Genomic DNA, 24,720 nt, shown 5'->3' with positions numbered 1-24,720 from the left:
CTCTGGGCATGCTCGGGAGCGCTATATAAGGCGGCGCAGCTCCAGCCCCGCGGTTTCGCCGTCGCCGCCACCGCGCCCGCCAGTCCGCTGCACCCAGCGGCCGCCGCCCGCAGGTACCCCGGCTCCGACCCGCCCCGGGGAGCCAGGGAGGGGGGGCTGCGGGCAGGGGCAGCGGGACGGGGACCCTCGACGCTGACCCGCACAACTCACGGGGACTGCAGGTGTCCCCCACTGGAGGGGCTGAGCCCGAACTCCCAGAGCAGCCCAGCACCCGGGGGATGAGTGAGCTCTGGGTGTAGGACCCCGGGACTCGCTGCGGCAGAAATCCCTCCTTTCCTCGGGGCGGTGGGCAGCCTTGGTCACCTCATGTCAGGGACAGGATCCAGGATATTCAGCTCCCAACCTTTAGGTGGTGGTGGGGGCGGTGGGGAGACCTGGCTACTCTGACCCTTTGCTTTATCTCTCGGTCCCTCTGGTTCTGCCCTCAGTCTCCCAGCCTCTCCACCTGTGAGATGGTGAGTCTCCTTGGTCCCTCCCTGTGAAAACCCAAGTCCTTGAATCCAATGGGGAGGGTCCCCAGGGCAGCAACTGGCATCCAAGGCCTAATGCTGAGGGTAGCCCTCGTGGATAGCTCAGTCCTGTAACCAGCTCTGCCCCCTTGGCCTCCAGCCTGGACAGCCAGGCCCTCATCTGCCCCCACAGCCCTCTGCCCCTTGACATTTATTAATTCCACTGCACCTGCTGAGCACTGTGTGTTCTCCTAGCACCACTGTTTACTTGGGGACACGGCAGTGAGCCCACAGTCTGGGCCATTGGGGTGCTCCTTTCTGGGACAGGGCACAGAGGCCCAGAGTTTGGCCCTGGCCTACTGGGATTCAAGCCCATCTCTGAGGTCCAGCTTCTGCTATTCCAGGCACAGATACTGTCTTTCAATCATGAAATGATCCTCCCCACCCATGCCTCATTAGCACCTCGGGGATGGACCAAGGCAAGCACCAGGCACCCACAGGCCCAGGAAGAACTTACTCCTTGCCCAAGGTGGCCTAGCCACCCGCTGGAGTACAGGCCCACTTGCCAGGCCTATCCAGGCCAGGAACAATGCAAGGAATAAGTATCCCCGCCTGTGTCACACTGAGCCAGCCTTAGAGAGGGGCAGGGGTTGGATTTCTTCCAGTGAAAGCAGTGCCAGGGCTCCAGACACCTGAGAAGAAACCAGCCCTGCCCTTCCCTGGCCTCACTCAGGCCCAGAGCACCACGTCTTCAAGTAGTCCTGTTTGGGGATGACAGCTACTAAGTTAGGTGGCAGCAAACTCCATGCTGGCAGATGAGTCACTGCAGCCCGGAGAGAAACAACGGTTCCAGAGTGATTGCTGGGCTCATTTGTCATGAATTTTTTTTTTTTTTTTTTTTTTTTTTTTGTAGTTGTAGATGGACAGTGCGCCTTTATTTTGTATGTTTACCTTTATGTGGTGCTGAGGATCGAACCCATTGCCTTACACGTGCTAGGCAAGAGCTCTGCCACTGAGTCCCAGCCCCAGCCCTGTCATCAATTCTTTAGCCAGCAAACATGCCCGGAACAGTGACCGTGCCAGGCACTCTTTGGGTGCTGGACTTGCTTCAATGGACAAAACAGAATCTCTGCCCTGGTGCGCCACGCTGCACAGACCCTGGTGCCCAGCCAGCAGGACATGGCTTCCTGCTCTCCCACCCCAGGACACCACAACTAACGGTTTCTAAAGCACTCCTCCCACATGGTCCCCTTGGCAAGGCTTCACCCTCAACCCAACTTTTTTCTCCGGGCCCCTTGAACAGGACCCAGGTTGGGAGAGGGAGTTGCTTACACCATCTGGTGACAGCGCTCCTGTACCCACCCTGCCCAAGACCTACCACTTCTATCCCCTCAGCTCTCCCTGGAACAACATCCCGAGTGGGATTGTACCCTGGGTTCCAAGGACCTCGATGGAGAGGAGGGCCCATGGGGAGGGGGCTCCGGCCTACCTCCCACAGGCTGCTTCCCTGGCTCCTGGCACCAGGACGTGGGCTTGGACTGCAAAGGCTCTCCCGAGGGGGCCGAAGGCCAGGCCTGGACCTTCTACTACTACAGCCTCCTGCAGAGCTGTCTGCAGCAAGCTGGCCTTCCGGAGACTCAGGACCGCAGCCAGGTGCCCCGCACAGGTGCTCGAGGGCTCCACAGAGGGGGGCACTCCTGGGCTGAGGAGGGGCCCTCAGCCTAGCTCCTTCCAACTTCTCCCAGGCTCTGGTTCTCTCTGAAGGTAGGGAGGTAAAGCCAGGGGGTCTGCAGGCAGGCACTGTTTCCGAGGGCATCTGGTCCCAGTGAGGTCAGAAGCCAGGGCTATCCACTGTTCCCCCTGTCCCTGGAGATCCTGGCCTGGGATTTGCAAGCCATGTTTGCAAAGCACAGTATCCAGGGAGATACTGTGGAGAAGCTGAGCACTTGGGACCCCACGACTCTTCCCCTGCTTTATCTGTCTTATAAATCAGGAGGCCTCAAAGGATTCTGTGTGGACAGAGTTCACTGTGTGAATGAAGTTCCGTGGTAGAATACAGGAAAATCACAGAGCTGGTCCCATTGTATAGACTGGGAAACTGAGACCCAGAGAAATAGTAGCTCTTCCTTCCAAGGCCACGCAGAAAATCAAAGCTCAGGATCGACTCACCTAGTCTATACTGCCTTCTGGACCAGCTGCAGAGACGGGGAGCCAGCCTCATAGGACAGGATAGGCAGCAGCTCGCCCTTCCTACCCGGCTCCCTTCTGTCCCCTGTACTCTTCTTGAAGGACCTGGAGGCCGGAGGGTGAGGATGGGGTGGAGAAAGTACAGAGAAAGGCAGCAAGGGAGCCCTCAGTAAGCTTGGCAATGTTTTCTTCCCCAAGGCCGCCCTGGGGCAGAGGTGACCTTGTGCATTCTGGGATCCCCCAGCACCTTTCTACCTGTGCTGCTGGAGGGTGGGGTGCAGAGTCCCGGTGAGTGTGTGCCCAAGTTCCCCACCCCCTCCAACAGAAAGGGCAGCCCCGCCCTGGCCCAGCCACATCCCAAAATACCCGCCAACCCTGGCAATTGCATGCATTCCACGGGACCAGCTGCCATACTCGGATTAGGGGTGGGTTCTAGGAGAAACTGCCCCTCACAACATGGGCCCTGGCTGGAGGTGGAGGTCACTGAGGCATTGAGCCACCCTGGCCAGCCACCTGCCTCCCTCTGCCTACAGGAAACATGCTCCTTTGCCTGTCCCCTGCTTGGCTGGCGAAGGTAGCAGCACCAGGGCACCCAGATGAGGCGTCCTTGCTGGTCTCCAAGGCTGTGAGCTTCCACCCAGGAGGCCTGACATTCCTCGATGAGTTTGTGCCCCCTCGGCATGCCACCTACTTCCTTGCAGGCCTTGGGCTGGGGTCTGGCCATGGCCGAGAGGCAGCAGAGCTGGCCCGCAACCTGACTTGCCCCACAGGCGCCTCAGTGGAGCTGGCCCGGCTGCTGGAGGACCGGCTGCTGATGAGGCAGTTGCTGTCCCAGCAGGGTGGTGTGGCTGTGCCAGCTACCCTGGCTTTCATCTACAAGCCACCAGGGCTGCTGCAGGGAGGGGATGCAAGCCAGGGACTACGGCTGGTGGAGCTGAGTGGCAAAGAGGGTCAGGAAACACTGGTGAAAGAGGAAGTAGGAGCCTTTCTGCACTCCAAGGCCCTGGGTGATGCCCTGCAGGTAACAGGCTCCTGCCCATTCTGAGGTCTGTGCAGGTGCCAGCAGCAGAGACCCATGAGTCCAGCTGTGAAGCTGTGCCCAGGTTTTAGCCCTACCACTGCCCCATCCCTCTGGGGCAACACCCTGCCTTCTTAGCTCAGCTCAGTCATTGGCACCAGCGGCACCATGCAGGTACCTGGGTGGTGGTGAGGGAGCCCTTTTCTCCTCCCTGCTGCAGGTGGCCGTGAAACTCAGTGGCTGGCGCTGGCGGGGACGGCAGGTTCTGCGTCTGCACCCACGGGTGGAGCAGGACACAGTGGTGGACACGGTGCTGGCATTGCTGGAGAAGTTGGAAGAAGAGGAAAGTGTCCTGGTTGAGGCCATGTGCCCATGTGCCCAGCTGCCCTTCCCAGGTGAGAGTCACCTGTGCCAGCCAGGGCTGGGAGCCTGGTGGCTTTGTGCTGGGCTTAGACCTCTCCATCTTCCCCCAGGCGGTCCCTCGCCCAGCCCTGAGCTGACTGTGCGTATTTGTACTGTAGTGTGTCGGACTCAGGGTGACAGGCCCCTGCTGAGCAAGGTGAGAACAACCCAGGTCCAAGATGCGACCCTGCCCACCACACTTCAGCCCAGCCCCACTGATCTGATAAGGGCTCCTGAGCAGTCTTCTGGGCAGAGAGGACAAAATCTCAGGGAATCCTGGTTACCTCTGGGGAAACTTCTGGGTCTGACACTTTTGCCTTCCCCTTCCAACCCTCCTGAACCCCTCCTACACCGGGAGCCTCTGCCCCAGTGCTCAGCCCCTGCTGACTACTAGGGCTCAGGAGGGGGATTCCTTTCCCAGAGAATCTTGCCCACAGGAGAGCTGACCTAGGTAGGGCTTCTGATAACCCTCCAGTGACTGGAGCCCTAGAGCCTCCAGGCCGGAGATCTCGGGAAGTCTTGGGGACCTGCTAGAAACCTGGCTCTGGGCCAAACTGAAAGGGAGACTTTCAGTACTGCCAGCAGGGGTCCAGGGAAGAGGCTTCCCAGGGACATGCTAGGGCTGGGTCACACCACCCAGGCTGAAGAGTAGAAGCAACCGTGCTTGGAACCTGGAGAGGTCTGGTAACCAGATGGCAATGGCAAGGGTGGGTGGCTTGTGTTGTGTGAGTCACACCAGAGGATGGAGCTTCTTCAAAGTCCAGAGAGGAGTCTGGTCTGGATATTCGCCCAAGAGGTGTGCGTGGGGCAAGGCAGAGGGGCAGTCACGGGAGGCCTCCTTCGGGACCCCGTTGAGCGGACCCCTGCCTAGGTGGTGTGCGGTGTGGGTCGTGGAGACCGGCCTCTGCGGCACCATAACTCCCTGCCGAGTACGCTGGAGGTGGCGCTGGCCCAGTGCGGCCTGGGCGAGGCGGCGCAGGTGGCGGTCGTGCGGCAGCGCGTCAAGGCGGCAGCTGAAGCCGCGCTGGCTGCCGTGCTGGCCCTGGAGGCCGGCCTGAGCGCCGAGCAGCGCGGCGGGCGCCGGGCCCGCACGGACTTCCTCGGTGAGTGCGGGCTGCCGGGGCCGGGCACCGCGGGGCGAGCCCGCAGGCCGTCCGCGCTGAATCCGCGCCCCGCGCCTGGCCCAGGCGTGGACTTCGCACTGACAGTGGTCGACCGCGAGCTGACCCCAGTGGCTCTGGAGCTGAACGGCGGCCTGTGCCTGGAGGCGTGCGGCGCGCTGGAGGGGCTGTGGGCCGCGCCCCGCCTGGGGCCCGCGGCCGAGGAAGCGGCGGCGGCGCCGCTCGTGGAGACCATGCTCCGGCGCTCGGCGCGCTGCCTCATGGAGGGCAAGCAGTTGCTGGTGGTCGGCGCCGGCGGCGTCAGCAAGAAGTTCGTGTGGGAGGCGGCGCGCCACTACGGGCTCAAGGTGGGTGGGGTCCCGGGCGGGCTCCAGCCGCCAGGCGCGGCCCGAGTGGTGGGGCGGGGCCCTGAGCGAGGGGGCGGGGCTGGCTAACGGGGCGGGGACAGGAGGGCGGGGCCTGCGCGGGACATCCTCGCTAGCGTTTAGGGCACTAAGCCGCTTTCTCCCCGCCAGGGGGCGAAGTCCCTCGGGGAGAACACCAAGCCCCCCACAGGAAGGAGGCCGGAGTGGATGGGCTGAAGTGGGAAGGGGACAGGGACGGCATTCAGGGTTAGTGCCAGAGCCCAGGTTTTGAATGTCGGGCTGGGGAGTCCGGCTCCGTCCAGGAGAAAGGGCATGCCCTTTGAAGTTGAATCCCAGACACTGGACACCCAGGGCCCGCGGAGGGTGCTGGCGGGCAGCCTGCACATCTCAGAACAAGTTTACAGTAGCGGCCGGGTGTAGTGGCGCACGCCTGTAATCCCAGCGGCTCGCGAGGCTGAGGCAGGAGGATCGCAAGTTCAAAACCAACCTCAGCATAAAAGAGGTGCTAAGCAACTCAGTGAGATCCTGTCTAAAAATACAAAATAGGGCTGGGGATGTGGCTCAGTGGTCGAGTGCCCCTGAGTTCAATCCCCAGTACCGCCCCCCACCCCCGCAAATATTTCTTTTACAGCAGTGGCCTCGTATTATCAAATCTGGAGCGAGCTAGGTGGATATGCGTTCTTATCCCATTGAACAGATAAGAGAGCTGAGGCCTTCTCAAGCCCTAGTCTACCACAGCGGCCTCCCCTCCCCTCACCTACAGTGCAGCACCCCCTGGGGAACCACCCTTCAGCCTTCCTGCCTCTTTGCTTCCCACCTTGAACAACAGCACTTCACCCAGCTGGAATGCCACCCTACTCCTGATGCCAAGTGTCCCAGTGCAGACAGGCCCTCATCAGCGGCTGTCTCTGTCCTGGCTGTCAGCTGCTTTGTGTCTGTGTTTGCCCAAAGCTATAAGCTTTAGGGACATGGGGCCCCACAGGACTCTTCCCTGGGCACCTTCCAGGGTCCTAACCTGTGGAGTGAATGATGAGCAAACCGCCCGTCACCCCGCCCCGCTCCATCCCTGGTGGCTTCTCTCCAAGCCCGGATTGAGGCTGGCTCTGGGAATGCTTTGCTGAACTCTGGGGCCCCTGCGCTCTGACCCTCCCCCAGATTCTCCCCTTCCCCCTGTGGAGCTCTGTTGCCTCCTCTTCCTTCTGGCTAACCTTATTCTCCAGCGCCCAGCTTAGCACTGCCTCCTTTAGGATTCTTTCCCTCCCTCCCAGGCCATAGTAGGTGTCCCAACCACTTATTCAATGAGTCATCAACAAATGTCGAGCACCTAGTGTTTATGAGCCCATCTCTGCTTCAGGCAGGGGCCACAGGACATCCTAGGCCCCAGCCTGTCTCCTCAGCACCTGCTGACCTGGGTGTGCTGCCCTCCTGTGGTTTCTGCAGCTGCACCTGGTGGAATCAGACCCCAACCACTTTGCGTCCCAGCTGGTGCAGACCTTCATTCACTTTGATGTGACAGAGCACCGCAGGGATGAGGAGAATGCGCGGCTGCTGGCAGAGCTGGTACGGGCACGTGGCCTGAAGTTGGATGGCTGCTTCTCCTACTGGGATGACTGTCTGGTGCTCACGGCCCTGCTCTGCCAGGAGTTGGGGCTGCCCTGCAGCCCCCCAGCTGCCATGTGCCTGGCCAAACAGAAGAGCCGCACCCAGCTGCACCTGCTGCGCAGCCACGGCCCGCCCTGGCCTGCACCCTCCCTCCATGCTGTGGCCTGCTGCCCACTGGGTAGCGAGGCTGATGTGGAGAGGGCTGTCCGCCAGGTTCCCCTGCCAGGCGTAATGAAGCTGGAGTTTGGGGCAGGTGCAGTGGGTGTGCGGCTGGTAGAGGATGCCCCACAGTGCCATGAGCATTTTTCCCGAATCTCCCGTGACTTGCAGGGTGAGGCTGACCACCCAGGCATTGGGCTGGGCTGGGGCAATGCCATGCTGCTGATGGAGTTTGTTGAGGGCACTGAACATGACGTGGACCTGGTGGTGTTTGGTGGGCGGCTGCTGGCCGCCTTTGTCTCTGACAATGGCCCCACAAGGCTGCCTGGCTTCACAGAGACTGCAGCCTGCATGCCTACTGGGCTGGCACCGGAGCAGGAGGCACAGTTGGTGCAGGCAGCCTTCCGCTGCTGCCTGGGCTGTGGGCTGCTCGATGGGGTCTTTAATGTGGAGCTCAAGCTGACTGGGGCAGGGCCTCGGCTCATCGAGATCAACCCCCGCATGGGTGGTTTCTACCTGCGTGACTGGATCCTGGAGCTCTATGGTGTGGATCTGCTGCTGGCTGCTGCTATGGTGGCCTGTGGCCTGCAGCCTGCCCTTCCTGCTCACCCACGTGCCCGTGGCCACATAGTGGGTGTCATGTGCCTGGTGTCCCAGCACCTGCAGGCACTGAGTTCCACTGCCAGCCGAGAGACTCTGCAGGCCCTGCATGACCAGGGCCTGCTGCGCCTCAATCTGCTGGAGGAGGCCCTGGTGCCTGGTGAGTACGAGGAGCCCTACTGCAGTGTGGCCTGTGCTGGGCCCAGTCCCACCGAGGCCCGCCTCCGCCTGCTGGGTCTCTGCCAGGGACTGGGCATTGATGGGCCCAACTACCCAGTTGCCCACTTCCTGTCTCACTTCAAATAGCACTGGAGCTAGGGGACCAGAGGAAGTGCTGGGGGCAGGGGCGGTGATCCCTCCACTCCCTGGTGATTGCCCTGCCTCTCCCTATTGCCCCGCCCAATGCCCAGTTTGGCCCACTCCCCATGCCTCAGGGCTGTCCCAGAATGGCAGAGCCATTTGACACCAAAGTCTTCTAGGCTGAAAGACCATCAAATAAGCATCTGCAGGGTGGGAGAGCTGGTGGGCCTTCCTGCCCTTATGAAGGCCTCAGTTCAGCCCACATCTCCCCCAAGACACTAGTTCTGGAGAGATAATAGCATGTGTACACACACACACTGCTACCGCCTGTTCTAGAGTGGAGTGAGCCCTGACCCAGGCCTTCCTCTCCACCCCTCCAGATGTGTCTCTATCTAGGAGGAGAGAGCCTGGCAAAGCCCAGGGCAACTTGAGATTAAAGCCTCTGTCTTTCTCTTTTCCAAATTCCATGACAGTTATGGAGCCTGCCGAAAACTTGTGGCAGTGCCCCTGTCTCAACTGACCTGAGTAATAAAAGCAGGTAGCCTGCTACCTCCTCTCACACTTCTAGGTAGACGCTATTCCCATTCTACAGTTGAGGAAATTGGCCCAGAGAGGGAAAATGACTGTTGCCAAGGTCACAACACAGTGGATATGAATACAGTGCGATGACCAGGTTTCTGTGTTTACGAAGTCTTACATGCCCACTCAGCTTCTCACCCCCTCACCTCTCTGCCCTCATTCATGAGCAGCTCTGAGACGCCTGCACACCCTCTTCCCATGTACCATGCACCTTCTCCACCAAGCATGGTTGGCCTCTGGTATGCTTAACTAGCACTAGCAGAACGTGTCTACACTCTACTCCCTTCCTCATTCAAGGAAACTGCTTCAAAGACTCCTGCCTATGTCTTGCACAGGAACTGTGGACAGTTCCCCAAGCATTCTTCCCCCAATAAAAGTTTATGTCTGGCGTCTGGAATAGGTTCTCTCAACTGGACAACTCCCCCAGGTTTGGCTAGGAGGGCAAGGGGAGGGAGACTTGGGTGGAGGTTTCTGTAGCATCTTCAGCTAAGGGAAAATCATCAAACTGCCCAGGCCTCTGGGCTGATCTTTGGCAGGGGCCTGCCCTACACCCCCATCAGGGCCCAAACCTAAGGATTTCCTTTGGTGGGATTACAACTGGAGGCCATATCCAACCAAATGAACCTCTGTCAGCCTGGAGATCCCCATGTTCTGTCTGAGTACTTACCCAGCCTCCCCTGTGCAACTGGAAACTATAGTTCCCAACAGTCAGATCTCATGCCAGGCCTGGTCTGGCCCAAATTCACCCTATACAGAGCCCTATCCAAAACGAATCCATGCCCAATCTAAAGTCACATGTTTAAAGTGTTAATTCATTCCCTTCAACCAAGTTCTCTTACGTTCCCTTTTTATATCAGGCAGCCGAATTGCTAAATGTTCTTAATTAGTCCATATTGAGGAGCTCTGAATTCTTTAGGGCAAGAGTCTGGTAACGGAGTCCAGCATTGAACAGCACAACCAGTGTCTGCCTTGTAGGATCTGGAGGTTGGTCAGGGAAGTCCTACAGTCACTTAGGAGCAAATGGAGAGGTACGCGATTTGCCTCTCGTTATCTGAGTGCACTTTTGACCCTACCCAACCAAATTCAAACTCAGAGCCCAAATGAGCGCCTTCAGGCCTTTTCGGTCGCGTGCCGACTGCGGAAAACCGTGCTAGCAACACAGGGTCCAGCGGGGAGCAGGAGAGGCGGTCCGGAACGCTGGGACTACAACTCCCAGGAGGCCTTGCGGCGGTTGCCATCTTGCCTCCCCTCCAGGCTAAGCGGCCTGCGCGAGAGAGGACGAAGCTACTTTTCGTCATCCGCGTGCGCGGTCGCTGTCACGATCGCGGAGTGATAACGTGCTTGCCCGGACCTGGAGCTGTCAGTCAGAGCGGCTAGATCCCCGCAGAGGGGCCCACGGGGCCGGCGCGGCCATGGCGGCCGTGTTCGACCTGGACTTGGAGACCGAGGAAGGCAGCGAGGGCGAGGGCGAGCCAGAGTTCTGTCCTGCGGTGAGTGTTTAGCCTGGTCACGACTGGGTCGGAGCCGAGCTTGTCACCCGGCTGAGACCCGAGCCGTGGCTCCCGCCACCCAGAGCTGGCTCCGATCCCCCCGAACCCCGGTCCTCCTCACGCTCGGACCCACGCCCTCCCAGAGCTCGCACCCGGCCTCCGGCCTTTCGTCCTGATTCTCCCTTGTCTGCCCTCATCCTCTCCGCCTCAGCCCTTGCCTGCGCCCTGCCATCTCCCAACCCTGGCGCCCTCCTTCCCTGGGCCAGGCAGCCCAGCTTGGGGTGGGAGAAGGTATCCCGGCACCTCCCGTGGGCTTACCGCTCGGTCTCTCACAGGACGTGTGTCCCCTTGCCGAATCGAGGGCGGCCGGCCTGGAGTGAGTGAGGGTCTTGTTGGGGGTTGGGGGATGAGTAGGGAAGGGGCCTGGGGAGCACTGGGGCTTCGCTCCTATTAACTTCTTGTTTTCGTAGGCCCGTGGGACACTATGAGGAGGTGGAGCTGACTGAGACCAGTGTGAACCTGGGCCCTGAGCGCATTGGGCCGCACTGCTTTGAACTGCTCCGAGTGCTGGGCAAGGGGGGCTATGGCAAGGTACAGTGCTCTCTCCTCGTGGTCTCAGCCCCAGCCGGTCAGCACAGGCTTCTCAGCGTAGATTAGACTTGCAAATCGGAAGAGCCTCTGATGGGCTTCAGACCTAGAAATATAAAGGAGGGTAGGGCAGGTCCTCCAGAATCCGATGAACTCTTCACTGCCCCACCCTTGGGTGAGCCTAGGCCTCTTGGTCCCACTGCCAGAGCTTCAGGGTGGGGCTTCTTGAAGATAGGATGTGGAGAGGGAAGTTGATCCTGTCTCCCCTGCCCTACAGGTGTTCCAGGTACGAAAAGTGCAAGGCACCAATTTGGGCAAAATATATGCCATGAAAGTCCTGAGGAAGGTGAGTCATTCACTCAGCCAGCAAATATCGAGTGACTGCCATCCAGGGCACTCTGCCAGGCTTGGGGAAGACAGTAGTTCTGAGCACCACGGAGGAGTTGATCCCTGTGTCTGGCATTTGCTAGTTTATTATCTATTGTGGTGTACATTGTTTTGTGGTGATTCCCAAACAGGGGCAGTTTGCTCCTCAGGGGGCAATTGACAAAGTTTAGACAGGACTGGAGAGGGGAGTGCTGTGCACATCCAGTGGGATGCTGCTTGCTAGGCTAGGTTGCTGCTGGACACAGGGCACAAGACAGAATCCCACAACAAGAATTGTCTGGTTCAAGGTATCAATTGTGTTGAGGTTGAGAAACTCTGTACTAGATGATAAACCAGTCCTTTAAAAGGATGACTGCTGACAGCAGCAGAATCAAGGAGGAGTGACAGAAGATGGCAGATGGTAATGACTAGAAACCAAGAATACTTAATGTTACAGACCATTGACCTTCAAGAAATTCCAGCTGTCTGTGTCCTAGCCAGATCATGTGTGTAGAGGGCTGGGGAAAGCTCTAGAAAAGGCTCATTGTGATCAGATTTGACCATTGGCACCCCAGTTTCATGTAATGATTATGAGGCAGGGGATGATGATATCACTGTGGGTCTATAGGCAGACCTAGAGTCCATACATTTTTAGGACCCAGTTGTATTTAAGTATTTATTGAAAATAAAAGCATTAGGCTGGGGTTGTGGCTCAGCGGTAGTGTACTTACCTAGTATGTGTGAGGCACTGGGTTTGATTCTCATCACTGCATATAAATAAGTAAATAAATAAATAATAAAGGTCCATCAACAACTAAAAAATATTTAAAAAAAAACAAAAGAATCACATCTCCCATTTGCACTTAGGCACTAGCTCCTCTTTTGCACAGCCTAATGTTTGCAGTTATGTTGTGTTTGAGCATTCTACTGGAAAGCAACAAAACAGGACACGGATGAAAGGAAGAGTTTGGCTTGAGGGACTGAAATAGTGCTGGGTGCCCCACCTCCTAACCAATGTCTTCATCTCTAGGCCAAAATTGTGCGTAATGCCAAGGATACAGCACACACACAGGCTGAGCGGAACATTCTAGAGTTGGTGAAGCACCCCTTTATTGTAGAACTGGCCTATGCCTTCCAGACGGGTGGCAAACTCTACCTCATCCTCGAGTGCCTCAGTGGTAGGTGTGCAGGCTCAGCCAGGCTGTGGCAGGGGGCAGCACAGAAGTGCTGGGTTCAGAGGAGCCTGAGAGGTGTGGTTGTGGAGGACGGCTAGGGGACCCCACACCCGTCACCCATACATTTGTCCATTTGTCCACCTATCCCTTCATTCATTCAGCAAATGTCTGTCTAGTGCCTGGTGTGTCCCTCACCTATTTGTTTGGAAATACAGGGGGTGGTTTTACCCACTTCTGCCACCCCTTCTGTCTTGTCCTCTCCTGGGTATGCCCTGCATCCAGGCAGGGTCCCATCTAGCTGCATCCTCTGTGGTGTGCCCCGTCCTCTCTGCTCTCTCAGGGTCAGGTAGGGGTCACAGTTGTTTCTTAACTGGGCTCGAGGCCCCAGCCCACTTGCTTTTTGGTGTTTCCTAACTGCCAGAGTCATCTTAGAGCATGATTGTTTCCAGTCCTCCTTCCCCGCAGAATCCCGTGTGTCTCTGTAGCTTCCCAGACAAAGCCTGGCCTCTTGGTCCACTCCCCCTCACTGCACCGCAGTCCCATATCAGCTGAGCTCCGTGGCCTCTGCCTACACACCCTGCACTCTTCCTCCATCTTAGTGTCCTAGGAAGCCCTGCCCCGCCGCACGCTCCGTCTCTGGTGTTGGGATCATCTTCATCTTCCCTGTCTGCACTGTGAGGTTCTTTGGCAAAGCTCTCGGAGCTGTTGCCCAGCCTGGCACCCTAGAGCAGTGCGCACATGTCTGTCTCCCCATTAGACTGAGCGTCCCGAGGGCAATGGCTGGGTCTTCTCATCTCTGCCCCCAGCTTCACCCAGCACAGGGCCAGGCACCGAATAGGCGTCGGTAGATGTTTGCTGAATTGATTGAGTCCCCACGGCAGCTCTGGGAGGCAGGTAGGGCGGGATTTGCAAGCCCCACTTCTCCCAAGACGAACCCGAGGCTCTGAGGGAACGTCGGGGCTGGGCTGCGGAGCAGGACTGCTGATGTGTTTGTGTCACAGGTGGTGAGCTCTTCACACATCTGGAGCGAGAGGGCATCTTCCTGGAAGACACCGCCTGGTGGGTATGAAACCTGCCCCTCCCCCAGGAGCCGGGCCTCGTGCTGCCACCCTCACTCTGTCCTGTTCCTGCAGCTTCTACCTGGCTGAGATCACGCTGGCCCTGGGCCATCTCCACTCCCAAGGCATCATCTACCGCGACCTCAAGCCTGAGAACATCATGCTCAACAGCCAGGGTGTGCACATGCGCATGCACACACTCGCGGGTCTGCAGGGCAGGCTGGGAGGCTGAGTGGGGCGGGCCTGACCACCCCTTCCAACATTCTTCCATAGGCCACATCAAACTGACAGACTTCGGACTCTGCAAGGAGTCCATTCACGAGGGTGCTGTCACCCACACCTTCTGTGGCACCATTGAGTACATGTAAGTGGTGCCTAACTGGCCCAGGGGTCAGGAGGACAGCCAGAGAGGGCCTGGCCTGACTGACAGTTCCACCTGGCTCCCAGGGCCCCTGAGATCCTGGTGCGCAGTGGCCACAACCGGGTGGTGGACTGGTGGAGCCTGGGGGCCCTGATGTACGACATGCTCACTGGATCGGCAAGTCCAGCCTCCTCGGGAGGAGGGTGGGGCGGGGTCCCCCTCCAGGGCTGGGGAAGGTCCTGGGGAGGCCCACAGGGCCCTTCACTCTCTGCCTCCCCCAGCCACCCTTCACCGCAGAAAACCGGAAGAAAACCATGGATAAGATCATGAAGGGGAAGCTGGTGCTGCCTCCCTACCTCACCCCAGATGCCAGGGACCTTGTCAAAAAGGTGGGGCTTCCTGCTGCCCAGGGTCAGGCGCCCCATCTCTTCTCCCAGGCCCTGTTAGCCTTTGTACGCATATTCTGGGCTGCAGGAGCTGCAGCCACCCTGCCTGTGTGGCGCATCTGGGAGGGAAAGGAGTACTCACTTTGGGGTTTAGGACCCTGAGCCAGGCCTCACCTCTGAGACGGATGGCTCAGCCATCATCGACTCAGCATTCCCTGTGAGCTGGCCACTTTCCCTCAGAAAGGCTCGTGACTGGGGTGCAAAGCGGGAGGGCTCAACTCTATCAGGTTGTGACATCAGATCCTTACAAAGTCTCCCTGTGATGCCAGCAGCCTGGGAGGCTTTGCAAAGCCTTGGTGCAGAAGGCACCTTGGGACCCGACCCTGAAAGTGGTGAGAGGCTGAGTAGGTGGAGCCACACTCCAGAGGCACCCCTGACCTGCCTCACCTCCCGCACCCTCAGCGGGCCCTGAGAGCTGGGTGCACACCAGCAGTGCCTCCCGCAGGCCCTCACCCGCTGCCCTGCTCCCGCAGTTTCTGAAGCGGAATCCTAGCCAGCGGATCGGGGGTGGCCCTGGGGATGCTGCTGACGTGCAGGTGAGTCTGGGACCAGAAGGAGATCCAGAGTGAGCTACTGAGGGAGCCAGGCAGGGCGAACCACCAGCATGTCTCGGTGCTCTCTACCCCCAGAGGCACCCCTTCTTCCGGCACATCAATTGGGATGACCTCCTGGCCCGCCGTGTGGACCCTCCTATCAGGCCAAGTCTGGTGAGTGCAGGTCCTGTTGAACCTGTGACAGGTGGACAGTCCCCCCCTTGGACTCCCCTGACCCTCCATGTGGATCTGCCCACAGCAGTCAGAGGAGGACGTGAGCCAGTTTGACACCCGCTTCACACGGCAGACACCAGTGGACAGTCCGGACGACACAGCCCTGAGTGAAAGCGCCAACCAGGCCTTCCTGGTGAGCGCTTGGGGTCCTGGGGGTGATGAGGCCAAGGCAGGGATTGTGGCCCAGGTGCAGTGACGCCAGCACCGCCGGCCTCGTCTCTCCCCAGGGCTTTACGTATGTGGCGCCCTCGGTCCTGGACAGCATCAAGGAGGGCTTCTCCTTCCAGCCCAAGCTGCGCTCCCCCAGGCGCCTCAACAGCAGCCCCCGAACCCCCATCAGGTACCAAGGGGCAGCGGGAGTGTGTGGCTGGGACAGGGAACTCCAGCCGACGAGAGGCCAACTAGTTTTGGGACTGCTTTGGCCAAGGCTCTTAGCCGGGGCCAGCCTCACTTTCCATCTCCCACGGATCCCAGTTCCTGCCCACTGGGGGCAGGGGCTGCCTAGATGGCAGTTGGTGGGACACAGCCTGTGTGCCCAGGTGGCAGAGAATCTGCCCTCCCTGACACAGCCCAGCGCCCCTGGCAGGGCCCGGGAGGCTCTGACCTTGCCTTGGTTTCCCCTGCAGCCCCCTCAAGTTCTCACCCTTTGAGGGGTTCCGGCCCAGCCCTGGCCCACCAGAGCCCACGGAGCCACCTCTACCTCCACTGCTGTCACCACCACCACCGCCACCACCCTCGAGCACTGCTCCCCTCCCCATCCGTCCCCCGTCAGGGACCAAGAAGTCTAAGAGGGGCCGTGGGCGCCCTGGGCGGTAGGAAGGATGGGTGGGGGTGAGGGCAGCGTGGCCCCGGGTGTGTCTGGGGGAGGAGCAAGAGCGCCTTTGTCGGGGGTGGATAAGCCCCAGAATCACGTGCGTGGGAGGCTTCCGGCTACCACTGCTGGCAGGAGGGCCCCGCGGACCACCCGGGGGCCACTGCATGTAGCTGTGCCCTTGCAAATTAAAGGACTGAATCATGGCACCGACTGGCTTCCGCTGGGCTCTGGGGGTGGGTGGCTTTGTGCTGGGAGCTGTTGCTTAGGGGAGGGGACACTGCAGGACTACAGAACCATGGGACTGGAGAGGTTTTATTTCAAATCGTAGTCCAGTGCCCACGGGCTACCTGGAGGTGGCCTTTTGGAGGGGGTGGGGCTGCACAGGCCTGGGACTTGGTGGGGGTGACGTCCAAGGTGCTCCATGGGCGGATGGGAGTGACAGCAGGTCCAGCGCGGGCTGTTCCACTGTGGCACTTGGGAAGCAGACGCTCGTGAGAGGTCGTGGCGGGGATGGAACACTGAGGCAAGAGCCTCTACAGTGCTGTCACGTGAAGGCTCTGTCCCCCCGATGCCCCAGCGCTGTCGTCCCAGGCTGCAGTGCCTGAGAAGGCGTGCAGGTCACTCAGCAGGGCCTCTGCACTGCCCCCTGAGCCCATTGGCCCCTGGGAGCCAAGGTCCAGGCCCCCTTCCACGTCACTGTCCTGCGCTTCCTCGGCCTGATCCAGGCGGGGTCCTGTTCTGCATCGCTGCTGCTCTTCCTGGGGTTCAGCCTCCTCTTGGCCGCCATCTGTGATGTCCTCGTCTTCTGCCTCCTGCTTGTCCTCCTGCTGTTCTGGGTCATCTAGTGACCCCATATCAGTGCGGGCCTGCAGCCAGCGGCCTGCGGGGCTGGCCCAGAGGAGGCGGCGGGTGCGGCCCCACAGCGCAGCACCTAGGCGGGCTGGGTGGTAGTAGCCCCCCGAGTCACGACTGAGGCGGCGCCAGGCCAGGGCCAGGCCGGTGACCAGCAGCAGGAGCAGCAGCAGCAGCAGCACTACAGTAACAGAGCTGGAGCCCACGCTGTCCTTTGCACCACCTGAACCCAGGGCCCCTGGCAAGGCCAGCAGCACGCCAAGACCAAGGGCACAGAGCAGAGCCTGCAGGAGACAGGTGGGGGCTCATCACAGGGGCTGGGCCAGGCGGGGTGGCCCAGCCTGCTTTCTGTTCCTCTCTGAGAAGGTACTCACTTGCCTCTCAGGCCAAATAGGGACAGTCAAGCAGAAAAGCCCAAGTCCTCATTTGGTCAAGGCCATGGCCAGTGTCATGAGCCCTTGCCCGTAACCTACCACTGGCCTCACTCCCAACTGCCCTAATCCTGCTCCTGCCTGGGGCCTCCACACTGGCTATTCCCTCTGCCCAGAATGCTCCACTTCCAAAGCCACGTGGCTGCCTGTGTGCCTGGCTTAGGCCTCACAGAGACGAGGCTCCAATCTGACCCGGATTTCCAACCACCTGTTCGTGCCGCATCACACCCAACCAGAATTTTTTTTTTTTTTTTTAACAATAATTTGTTGTTTTATTTAGTTTGTATGTGGTGCTGAGGATGGAGCCCAATGCCCACACATGCTGGGCAAGCGCTCCACCACTGAGCCACAGCCCCAGCCCCACCTGGTATTTTTTTTTCTGTTGTAGATGGACACAATGCCTTTATTTATTTACTTTATGTGGTGCTGAGAATTGAACCCAGTGCTTCACATGTGCTAGGCAAGCGCTGTACCACTGAGCCACAACCCCAGCCCCCACCTGGCACTCTTGATGCCCCCAAACCACTCTACTTTCTCCTCCCACCACACCTTACACAGGAAGTACTTATCTTTTCTGTCAGCTTACCTCCCCCAGGGAGCCAGGGCATTTGAGGGCCAAACACCTAAACATAACACCTGGCCCACAGTAGGTGCTCAGTACATCTTAGTTGACCGAGTCTGGCAAAACTGCTTGGAGGGGGCAGATGGAAGGGAAAAAGGGAGTCTGCGAGGCTGCTGGGTCTTTTGCAGGTGGGCATGGAAAGGCCTGGACTAACACAGAGGTAACCACTCTCCTCTGCTTGACTGGGACCCAGGGTGGAGGTCCTTGAGGCCCCTCTTCCTTCCTCCCAACCATGGGGTGCCCCAGCTGCAAGGTTTCCGCTCAGCTTCCCAGCTTGGCCCTTGAGGCCTCAGGCGTGCAGGGCCAGGGCTGGGGGTGGCGGGTACACTTACAGAGGGAAGCCTGCGGTTGGAACAAAGCAGGTGGGGGTGATGGCAGGGGGAGGGGTGTGTGTGGCAGGTTTTAGCCCCCTAAGCTCAGGGACGGGCACAGGAGCTGAGCTCAGCTGGGAGGCCCAGTAGAGGCTCTATTGCAGTGATCCTTTTTTTTTGCGGGGGGGGGGGGGGGGGGGGGTTTGAGGGTGTTGGTACCAGGGATTGAACTCAGGGGCACTCGACCAATGAGCCACATCCCAGCCCTACTTTGTATTTTATTTAAAGACAGGGGCCCACTGAGTTTGCTTAGTGCCTTGCTGTTGCTGAGGCTGGCTTTGAACTTGTGATCCTCCTGCCTCAGACTCCGGAGCAGTTAGATTACAGGCGTGCCCCACTGTGCCTGGCTATCCCAAGGATCTTGAAGTGGGTTAGGACCAGGAGTGAGGTGCTGGGCTCTGCACCGAGTCCCAGAAAGCCCAGTGCAGAGGTGAGGCCCAGCGTCTACCCATGCTCGTCTGGGGGTCATGCCTCTATCCCTGGGTCTCAGTGGAGTGGGGGATCCTTCTTAGCTCTTGGGTCCCATAATTCTAGCCCCAGCCTCCCATACTCCTGCCCCAAGAACCCAGTGCAGTGCTCACCATTGGTCTGCTGGCCTCACGCGGGGTGCCCACCTCCGGTTCTGGCTGGGTTGAGCGAGAAGTGAGCTCTGGAGCTCAACTGCAGCTAGGGGTTACCCGACACTTCCGCTTCCTGTCCACAATACCCCACCCACTCTTGCCTGCTACAGGACCCTGGTGGGGCCTCCACCTCTCAAGACCACCCCACCCCACACCAAATCCTTACTGGCTTTTCTGGGTGTGGCTGGGACTATGGGGCTGTGACCAGGCCTCCAGAAGGATGCATGGGGCACCAACTCACAGCAGGACACAGCTGTGGATGGTCCAGTCTGCCTTGGCGTCTCTGCCTGACAATTTGGGAGCAATGGCGTGGGCCACTCACTCACAGCCCCAGACTATCTCACATCTGACTTCTTTGCCTCATCTGTCCCCACATTCCATACCCCTCCCCAGCCCCCCGGGTACAGCAAGCTACCTGGCTTTTAGAAAGAGAATTTATTTGGAATGAAAATATAGAGCCCACCCCTGCCACTTCCTTAGGGAGGTAGAGGGAACTGAGCGGGTGGGGCAGATGGTCCCTCAGAGAACAAGCGAGCTTGCCTTGGTACAAAAATCCTCCACAGGAACAATGACAAAAGCCAGGCAGTGGTTGGGGTGGGAACTGGCCCCTGACCTGCCCCAGAGGCCCTTGGCAGCCAGTGACCCAGTAGGACCTGCCAGCAGAAGCTGAGTAAAAGGGGGTGGGGGAGTGGCGTCCGCAGTTGTGGCCCTATGCGTCCCCGTTCTCCATGCGGCCGAGCTGCTCCTCCAGGCGGCAGATGCGCTCCCCCTGCTCCTTGACCATGGCCCGCAGTGCCCGCAGCTCCTGCATCACCTCCTCTAGCTTCCCGGCCTCCTGTGAGGACATCAGAGGTCCACTGACCACAGCCTTCCCCAAACCTACCACAACCAGGCAGAGGCCTGAGGCCCAGAGAGGACGACACACGGTTCAAGCACACACAGTAGCCTGGGGTGACACTGGGACTTCCCCAACACCACCCGACTGTGGGACACATACCCCAGCCCCAGCAAGGCTAGTAGAGGTGACGTCAGCAGTGGCCGCAGCAGACGTGGCAGCCCCCGGGCGGGCCGAGCTGGCGAGCCGGCTGTCCGACAGCACATTGCGCCGGCTGACCTTCAGGTCCCGCTGTTTGCTGGGCACATAGGCCTCCCTCAGCGAGATGAGGATGGGGTCTGCGTCCCGCCCGCTCACCCACTCCTCTGCCTCCAGGGCAGCTTCGGGCCCGGCTGTGTCAGGGTACAGATCATCCTGGAAGAGGTCCGACTGCACAGCAGGCGGGAGGTCGGGTCAACTGGGACCCCCGCATGGCTGCCTCCTGACACCCTCCTCCAGGCTCCTGCCTCCAGGCTCACTCCCTGAGAAGGGCCCGTCACCACCCTCCTCTGCAAACCACAGGGGCAGTGATGTGGCTTTGTGGGATTCTGGGGGCCACATTTGTGCCCCATGGATCGTGAATTCCTGGGCAGGCCCTATTGGTCCCCCTCATCTCTGCTCCGAGATGTGCCTGGCACGTTGAATCGAGCACTCAGTGAACGCTGGCTGGAGAATAATGGAAATGTGTCCAGGGCTCTCAGCTGGGCATCTGAGGCCAAGCCACGTGAGGCCTGTCCCTCCTTGTGGGGCTCTCCCCAGCAGCCGGACTTTCTCTCCATGCCCTTCGCCTCCCTCTTCCCTGACTGCCTGGCCCCTCTTTGTGGCTCATGCTGGGCAAGGCCTCAGCTCACCCTGTGTCATCCCTGCTTGTCCCCTTGGCTGGGAACCAGGGCATGTGGGCATTTGTCCAGCCTACCAACCACACCCATTCATGGGCCCCACTCCCAAGTCCCGCAGTGGCCCATCTGCTACAGCAGGAGAGGTGCCAGGGAGCCAGGTGGCCTCACCTTTCTTGGCACAGTCATGACAATGGGCTCACACTTGCGTTCATGCAGCTTGTAGAACCTGGGAAAGGGAGGAGAGAGGAGTGGCCATCAGTTCTCCCATCTCTCTCCACCCTCCACTTCCCGTCCTCACCTGGACCGTCCCACAGGCTGAGCCCTGAGCCTCCTGAGCAGCCTCCCCTCTGACCTTACACTGGATGCCCAAGGCCTGGCCCCTGCTCTCAGGCCGAGTCCCCACCTGAGCCTCACCCATGGATGGCTGCCTCGATGGTCCCTCTTACCGGGCAATCTCACATTTGCTGACCTCCAAACCCCTCTTGGGCATACTGCCCATGCCCCTCTGGGGCTCCTTGCTGGTAAACGTGTTCAGGAAGTGGATATAGGGAGACTCATCTGTGATCTCAAAGTACCGGATGCTGGAGTCGCCCTGTGGGGGCAGAGTGGGGGCTCAGCTCTTGGCTAGGTACCTTCCCTGCCCCCACCAGCCAGCCCCAGCCCCACCTTGCCACAGACGTAGACCACGCTGGTGTCAGGGTCGTAGAAGGGCAGCAGGGCTCCATTGCTTGAGTCTAGCTCCTGCAGGGCCATGGGTTCCTCAAGGTTCTCCTGGCACATGGGAGGTAGTCAGGCCAAACTGGAAACCCCCACCAGGAGGGGCCATAGCTGGGCTCACGTGTCAGCCAGCACTGCCCTCGACATGCTAGTGGGTTCTCTCCCACCTCTAAGCCTTGTCCATACCAGGTCCCCCAGCAGACCTCCTGGCTCCTCTCCACTCCCAGGGGCCCAGCCTCCTGCAGGCCTCAAAACTACTCCTGAGCAAGTACTGAGAAAGTCCTCAGGACAGGGAGCTTGAAGGGGCCGGAGAGCACAGTCCCTGCCTCACAGGGACCACTGAGGTCCCTGTACAGAAGCCAATAGGTGTGGGACAGAGCCCTGCAGGGCCTAGTTGAGGACCTGGGAACCACAAGCATGATGACTCCTGCCCAGGATGGAGCTCCCAGGTTGGGGCGTGTCTTGAGCCTGCCCCTCAGATGGGTCATGGCCACTCACTGGGTCCCAGAGTGCCAGCTGCCGCTCACTCATGCGGCTGAAGCCTGTAGTGAACACCTTGCCATCCGCCAGGAAGATGGCCCTCATGGGCCGGGCCCCCTCATGGGCTTTCTCCCGTTCCTGTGGGAGAGATAGGTGGTCAGTGTAGTGTCCAGATCAAGCCCCTTGGCCTGTCCACTGCCCTCACCGCCCCCAGGGCCACATACAGCCACTAGGGTGCCCCGGCGGGGGTCAATGATGCGGACACTCTTGTCCTTGCAGGCTGAGCAGAAAAGGCTGCCATTGCGGTTCCAGCTGACATTGTAGATGAGGTCAGGGTGCAGGGTGTCCAGGCGGTATAGCTCCTCCGCAGTGCCCACGTTCCAGATGAGCACCACATTATCACAGCCTGGTGGATGGAGAGCCATCAGCCCAACAGGTCAGCTCTGCCCACTCACTCCCCAGGGACTGAACCAGGCCTCTTGAGCTCTGCAGGGCTCAGCTTCCTCATCTGTCAGATGGGCCCAGGAGAAGCCACTAGGATGTCCCAGAGCCACATATGGAGAGGGGCGTGGGGGTAGGTCAGGGAGAGGTGCAGACCTGCACTGAGCAGCACATTTCGGGCTGTGGGGTGCCAGGTGACGATGCCCACGCGCTTGGTGTGCCCCTCTAGCACTACCACTGGCTCTGTCAGTGGGGCGGCCAGTCCATTCTCTGGAATCTGCCATACCTGTGGTAGGGATGGGGATGCTGGACTGAGGCATCCACTTACCCCTGCTGCCAGCAGCCCTGGCCACACCAAAGACCCTGGCCTGAACAGTCCTGTGCCTCACCATGACTGTGCAATCCTCCGAGCCACTGGCAATGACTTCATCATTGTGGGGACACCAGTCGATATCCAGGACAGGTCCTGTGTGCCCACACACTGTTGGGTAGGCTTTGTCAATGCGGCCAGTCTGCAGGCAGGAGTGGGTAGTCAGAACCCCTCATTTCGAAACCTCCCAGAGACTAGTCCCCTCCCCCAGAGGGCACGAGGCTCCTGCCCTGGCTCACTGGGGGCCTAGATGTGATGGTGCCCCACCCACCAGGTGAGCAGGAAATGTCTGCTGCCTCTGACCCTGACTCAGTGGCAATAAACACTTATTCCACCTGCACTAACACCTCCTGGGCAGTAAATCTGGATTGACACCTGCCCAGTGAGGGGATGGGCAAGGTGGGGGCTTCCTAGGAACTGCTGGCGGGGGTGGCGCAGGCACTTCCAGTCCTCCCCACAGCCTGCCTTCCGGTCCCAACAAGGCCCACCTTGCTCAGCGGAAGCACCAGGAAGGCACCCCCACCACTGGCCTCCACAATCACTGCCAGGAACTTGGGGTTGACTGCGCAGAAAGTGCTGTCCCAGGTAACACGGGACACACGAATGTCCTCGTAGCATTGGTCATTCTTGACCGGTTGGCCAAACACATGCCGGAATTTGCTCTGCCGAACCACTTTGCGAAAGGACATGTCTGCAGTGCAGAGAGGCCTGGATCAGCCCTGTCCTCTCGACCCCGAGCTTTCCCACCGCTGCTTAAAGGGAAGAGGGAAGGATGTGGCTGTGGGCCGGGCAGTATCACCCGCCTGGGTCTGTTTCCCCAGTTACAGAACGGGGTCACAGGGGCAGGCTCTGGCTGGCTCCCCCAGGCGGTGAGCTGACAGGGTGAATACGACGACCCTGGTGCTGGCCACTGCCGAGTCCTGAGGGGCTTTCAGAACTCTCCTTGGCACCCTCCGCGGCTCTGGTGTGTTTGTGTGCGTGGTGGGGGTGGGGTTGCGGTGCGGAAACCGGAAAGCTTAGTATTTCTGTAGGTCCGGCTGGTGCGGAGCAGTCTTTCGGGCCCAGGGACTTGGAGGCTGGGTGATGGGAAGGGAGGAGAGGCGGCAGGAAAGGTCTTCGCACTGTGGGGCAGAGCTAGGCCCAGTTTTGAGTCCCAAGGAATGTGCAGGGAGCTGCAGTTAGCCCGGTCCGCGGCCCGGGCAGGACTCGCGGGGTCGCGGCCGCGCTGCGGGCGGAGGAACGTCTCGGAGCGCGGTTCCGGGTGGACCAGAGACCCACTTCCAGGGATCCGGGCTCAGGAGCGCAGAGGCTGCGCGGCCGAGGGGAGTTGGGACTGAGGGTGGGGCGCCGTGGAGGGGAAGGGCCCCTGGGCCTCGCGCCCCCGCCCCGGCCGCGCCCCCAGCCCGGCCCCGCCGCGCTCACCGCACACCGCTCACCGCTCACCGGGGCGCCGGGGGCTGCGGCGGCGGCCTCGGCAGCTCGGGATCCCAGCCTCCGGGAAGCAGGAAGCGGGAATCAGGAAGTGACAGAGGAGCGGGGCGGGGGCGGGGCGGGGGCTCGCGGGGGCGGGGCCGAGGTCACGCGCGAGGGCGGGGCGAGGCGCGGTAGGGGCGGGGCGAGCGGCGGGGGCGGGGCCCGAGGGCCGGGGCGCGGCGGGGGCGGAGCTTCCGAACCGCAGGCGGCGGGGTTTCCCTGCAGCCCCCCGGGCGAGCGGCCGGCCGAGCGCGCGGCAGATGCTTCCGTGGGAGTCGCCAGAATGGGACGTAGCACGGCGTCCGTATCCCGCACCCGGGCCCCGCCTCCTAGGCGCCCCACGACCGCCCCCCGCCCCGCCTCCAAACAGTGTCTTCACGTCGTTTCGCTGCCTGTCTCTGAGTGCTAAGCACTAATGCTCTTGGTTCACAGCGTAGATAAAGCAGTGAGCAGGGGGTCCCAGCGGCCCGTTCTTCCTGGTGGGCACTCGTGGGTCTTGCAGCGGGTGCGTCTTTTTTTCCTTTCCCTGCCTCGCACTTGTTAGGAAAGCGCCCTACCACTGAGCTCCCCCGCCCTGCCAAGCACTTTTTATTTTATTTTGAGACAGTCTTGCTGCCCTCAAACTTGGGCTCCTCCCAAGTGGTTGAGCTGCCGGAGCTTCTTAGTAAAAATCAGAATGGGACCATGGCCTACAGATCCCTAGCACTTTTCTTTCTTTCCTTC

The 24,720-nt window shown here is 60.1% G+C and overlaps 4 protein-coding genes across 9 annotated transcripts; 2 read left to right on the top strand and 2 right to left on the bottom strand.

Annotated features, from left to right (window-relative positions):
* The first annotated feature begins 11 nt into the window (after window positions 1–11).
* On the top strand, window positions 12–8,575 carry CARNS1 (carnosine synthase 1). Of its 2 annotated transcripts, XM_079102902.1 has the most exons (10): window positions 12–113; window positions 489–515; window positions 1,905–2,175; window positions 2,895–2,984; window positions 3,230–3,717; window positions 3,935–4,109; window positions 4,188–4,273; window positions 4,988–5,219; window positions 5,304–5,584; window positions 7,043–8,575. In XM_079102902.1, the coding sequence occupies exons 2-10, from the start codon at window positions 513–515 to the stop codon at window positions 8,267–8,269; spliced, it is 2,853 nt and encodes a 950-aa protein (XP_078959028.1). In that variant the 5' UTR covers window positions 12–113; window positions 489–512; the 3' UTR covers window positions 8,270–8,575. The 2 variants fall into 2 exon arrangements, with proteins under 2 accessions (XP_078959028.1, XP_078959027.1); XM_079102901.1 differs by having other exon boundaries at window positions 3,935–4,273.
* Window positions 8,576–10,097: 1,522 nt separating this feature from the next.
* RPS6KB2 (ribosomal protein S6 kinase B2) lies at window positions 10,098–16,117 on the top strand. Of its 2 annotated transcripts, none has more exons than XM_079102907.1 (15): window positions 10,098–10,332; window positions 10,668–10,708; window positions 10,803–10,923; window positions 11,198–11,266; window positions 12,317–12,464; window positions 13,463–13,520; window positions 13,595–13,695; window positions 13,793–13,883; window positions 13,967–14,057; window positions 14,162–14,269; window positions 14,800–14,862; window positions 14,956–15,033; window positions 15,119–15,226; window positions 15,321–15,433; window positions 15,720–16,117. In XM_079102907.1, the coding sequence occupies exons 1-15, from the start codon at window positions 10,255–10,257 to the stop codon at window positions 15,907–15,909; spliced, it is 1,458 nt and encodes a 485-aa protein (XP_078959033.1). In that variant the 5' UTR covers window positions 10,098–10,254; the 3' UTR covers window positions 15,910–16,117. The 2 variants fall into 2 exon arrangements, with proteins under 2 accessions (XP_078959033.1, XP_078959034.1); XM_079102908.1 differs by having other exon boundaries at window positions 10,136–10,332; window positions 15,321–15,456.
* Window positions 16,118–16,219: 102 nt separating this feature from the next.
* Window positions 16,220–19,090, bottom strand: PTPRCAP (protein tyrosine phosphatase receptor type C associated protein). Its single transcript, XM_079102921.1, has 2 exons — window positions 18,765–19,090; window positions 16,220–17,043 (listed from the first exon to the last, which is right to left on the bottom strand). Exons 1-2 carry the CDS (start codon window positions 18,765–18,767, stop codon window positions 16,441–16,443), a joined length of 606 nt encoding a protein of 201 aa, XP_078959047.1. The 5' UTR covers window positions 18,768–19,090; the 3' UTR covers window positions 16,220–16,440.
* Window positions 19,091–19,219: 129 nt separating this feature from the next.
* Window positions 19,220–24,102, bottom strand: CORO1B (coronin 1B). 4 transcript variants are annotated; one of them, XM_079102905.1, is made up of 11 exons: window positions 23,968–24,102; window positions 23,013–23,215; window positions 22,544–22,666; window positions 22,311–22,440; window positions 21,938–22,119; window positions 21,732–21,851; window positions 21,183–21,287; window positions 20,963–21,108; window positions 20,685–20,742; window positions 19,801–20,067; window positions 19,220–19,638 (listed from the first exon to the last, which is right to left on the bottom strand). In XM_079102905.1, the coding sequence occupies exons 2-11, from the start codon at window positions 23,211–23,213 to the stop codon at window positions 19,513–19,515; spliced, it is 1,458 nt and encodes a 485-aa protein (XP_078959031.1). In that variant the 5' UTR covers window positions 23,214–23,215; window positions 23,968–24,102; the 3' UTR covers window positions 19,220–19,512. The 4 variants fall into 4 exon arrangements, with proteins under 4 accessions (XP_078959031.1, XP_078959029.1, XP_078959030.1 ...); XM_079102903.1 differs by having other exon boundaries at window positions 23,947–24,101; XM_079102904.1 differs by having other exon boundaries at window positions 23,961–24,079.
* Window positions 24,103–24,720: the final 618 nt, after the last annotated feature.

The sequence above is a fragment of the Sciurus vulgaris genome (assembly GCF_902686455.1).
Source record: "Sciurus vulgaris genome assembly, chromosome: 11".
Classification (NCBI taxonomy): domain Eukaryota; kingdom Metazoa; phylum Chordata; class Mammalia; order Rodentia; family Sciuridae; genus Sciurus; species Sciurus vulgaris.
Note: the sequence above shows the minus strand (reverse complement) of the source record. Positions and strands in the feature narration are given on the sequence as shown.

Coding starts and splice junctions, on each gene's coding strand:
- CORO1B (XM_079102905.1), bottom strand. CDS start 23,213: ATGTCCTTTCGCAAAGTGGTTCGGCAGAGCAAATTCCGGCATGTGTTT. Junction 22,120..22,310: donor AAATGTGCTGCTCAGTGCAG/GTCTGCACCTCT, acceptor TCCATCCACCAG/GCTGTGATAATGTGGTGCTC. Junction 21,852..21,937: donor GCCGGGGCACCCTAGTGGCT/GTATGTGGCCCT, acceptor TCTCTCCCACAG/GAACGGGAGAAAGCCCATGA.
- RPS6KB2 (XM_079102908.1), top strand. CDS start 10,255: ATGGCGGCCGTGTTCGACCTGGACTTGGAGACCGAGGAAGGCAGCGAG. Junction 14,270..14,799: donor CCAGGGACCTTGTCAAAAAG/GTGGGGCTTCCT, acceptor CTGCTCCCGCAG/TTTCTGAAGCGGAATCCTAG. Junction 15,227..15,320: donor GCGCCAACCAGGCCTTCCTG/GTGAGCGCTTGG, acceptor GTCTCTCCCCAG/GGCTTTACGTATGTGGCGCC.
- CARNS1 (XM_079102901.1), top strand. Junction 2,176..2,894: donor CAGCCAGGTGCCCCGCACAG/GTGCTCGAGGGC, acceptor TTCTTCCCCAAG/GCCGCCCTGGGGCAGAGGTG. Junction 5,220..5,303: donor GGCCCGCACGGACTTCCTCG/GTGAGTGCGGGC, acceptor CGCCTGGCCCAG/GCGTGGACTTCGCACTGACA.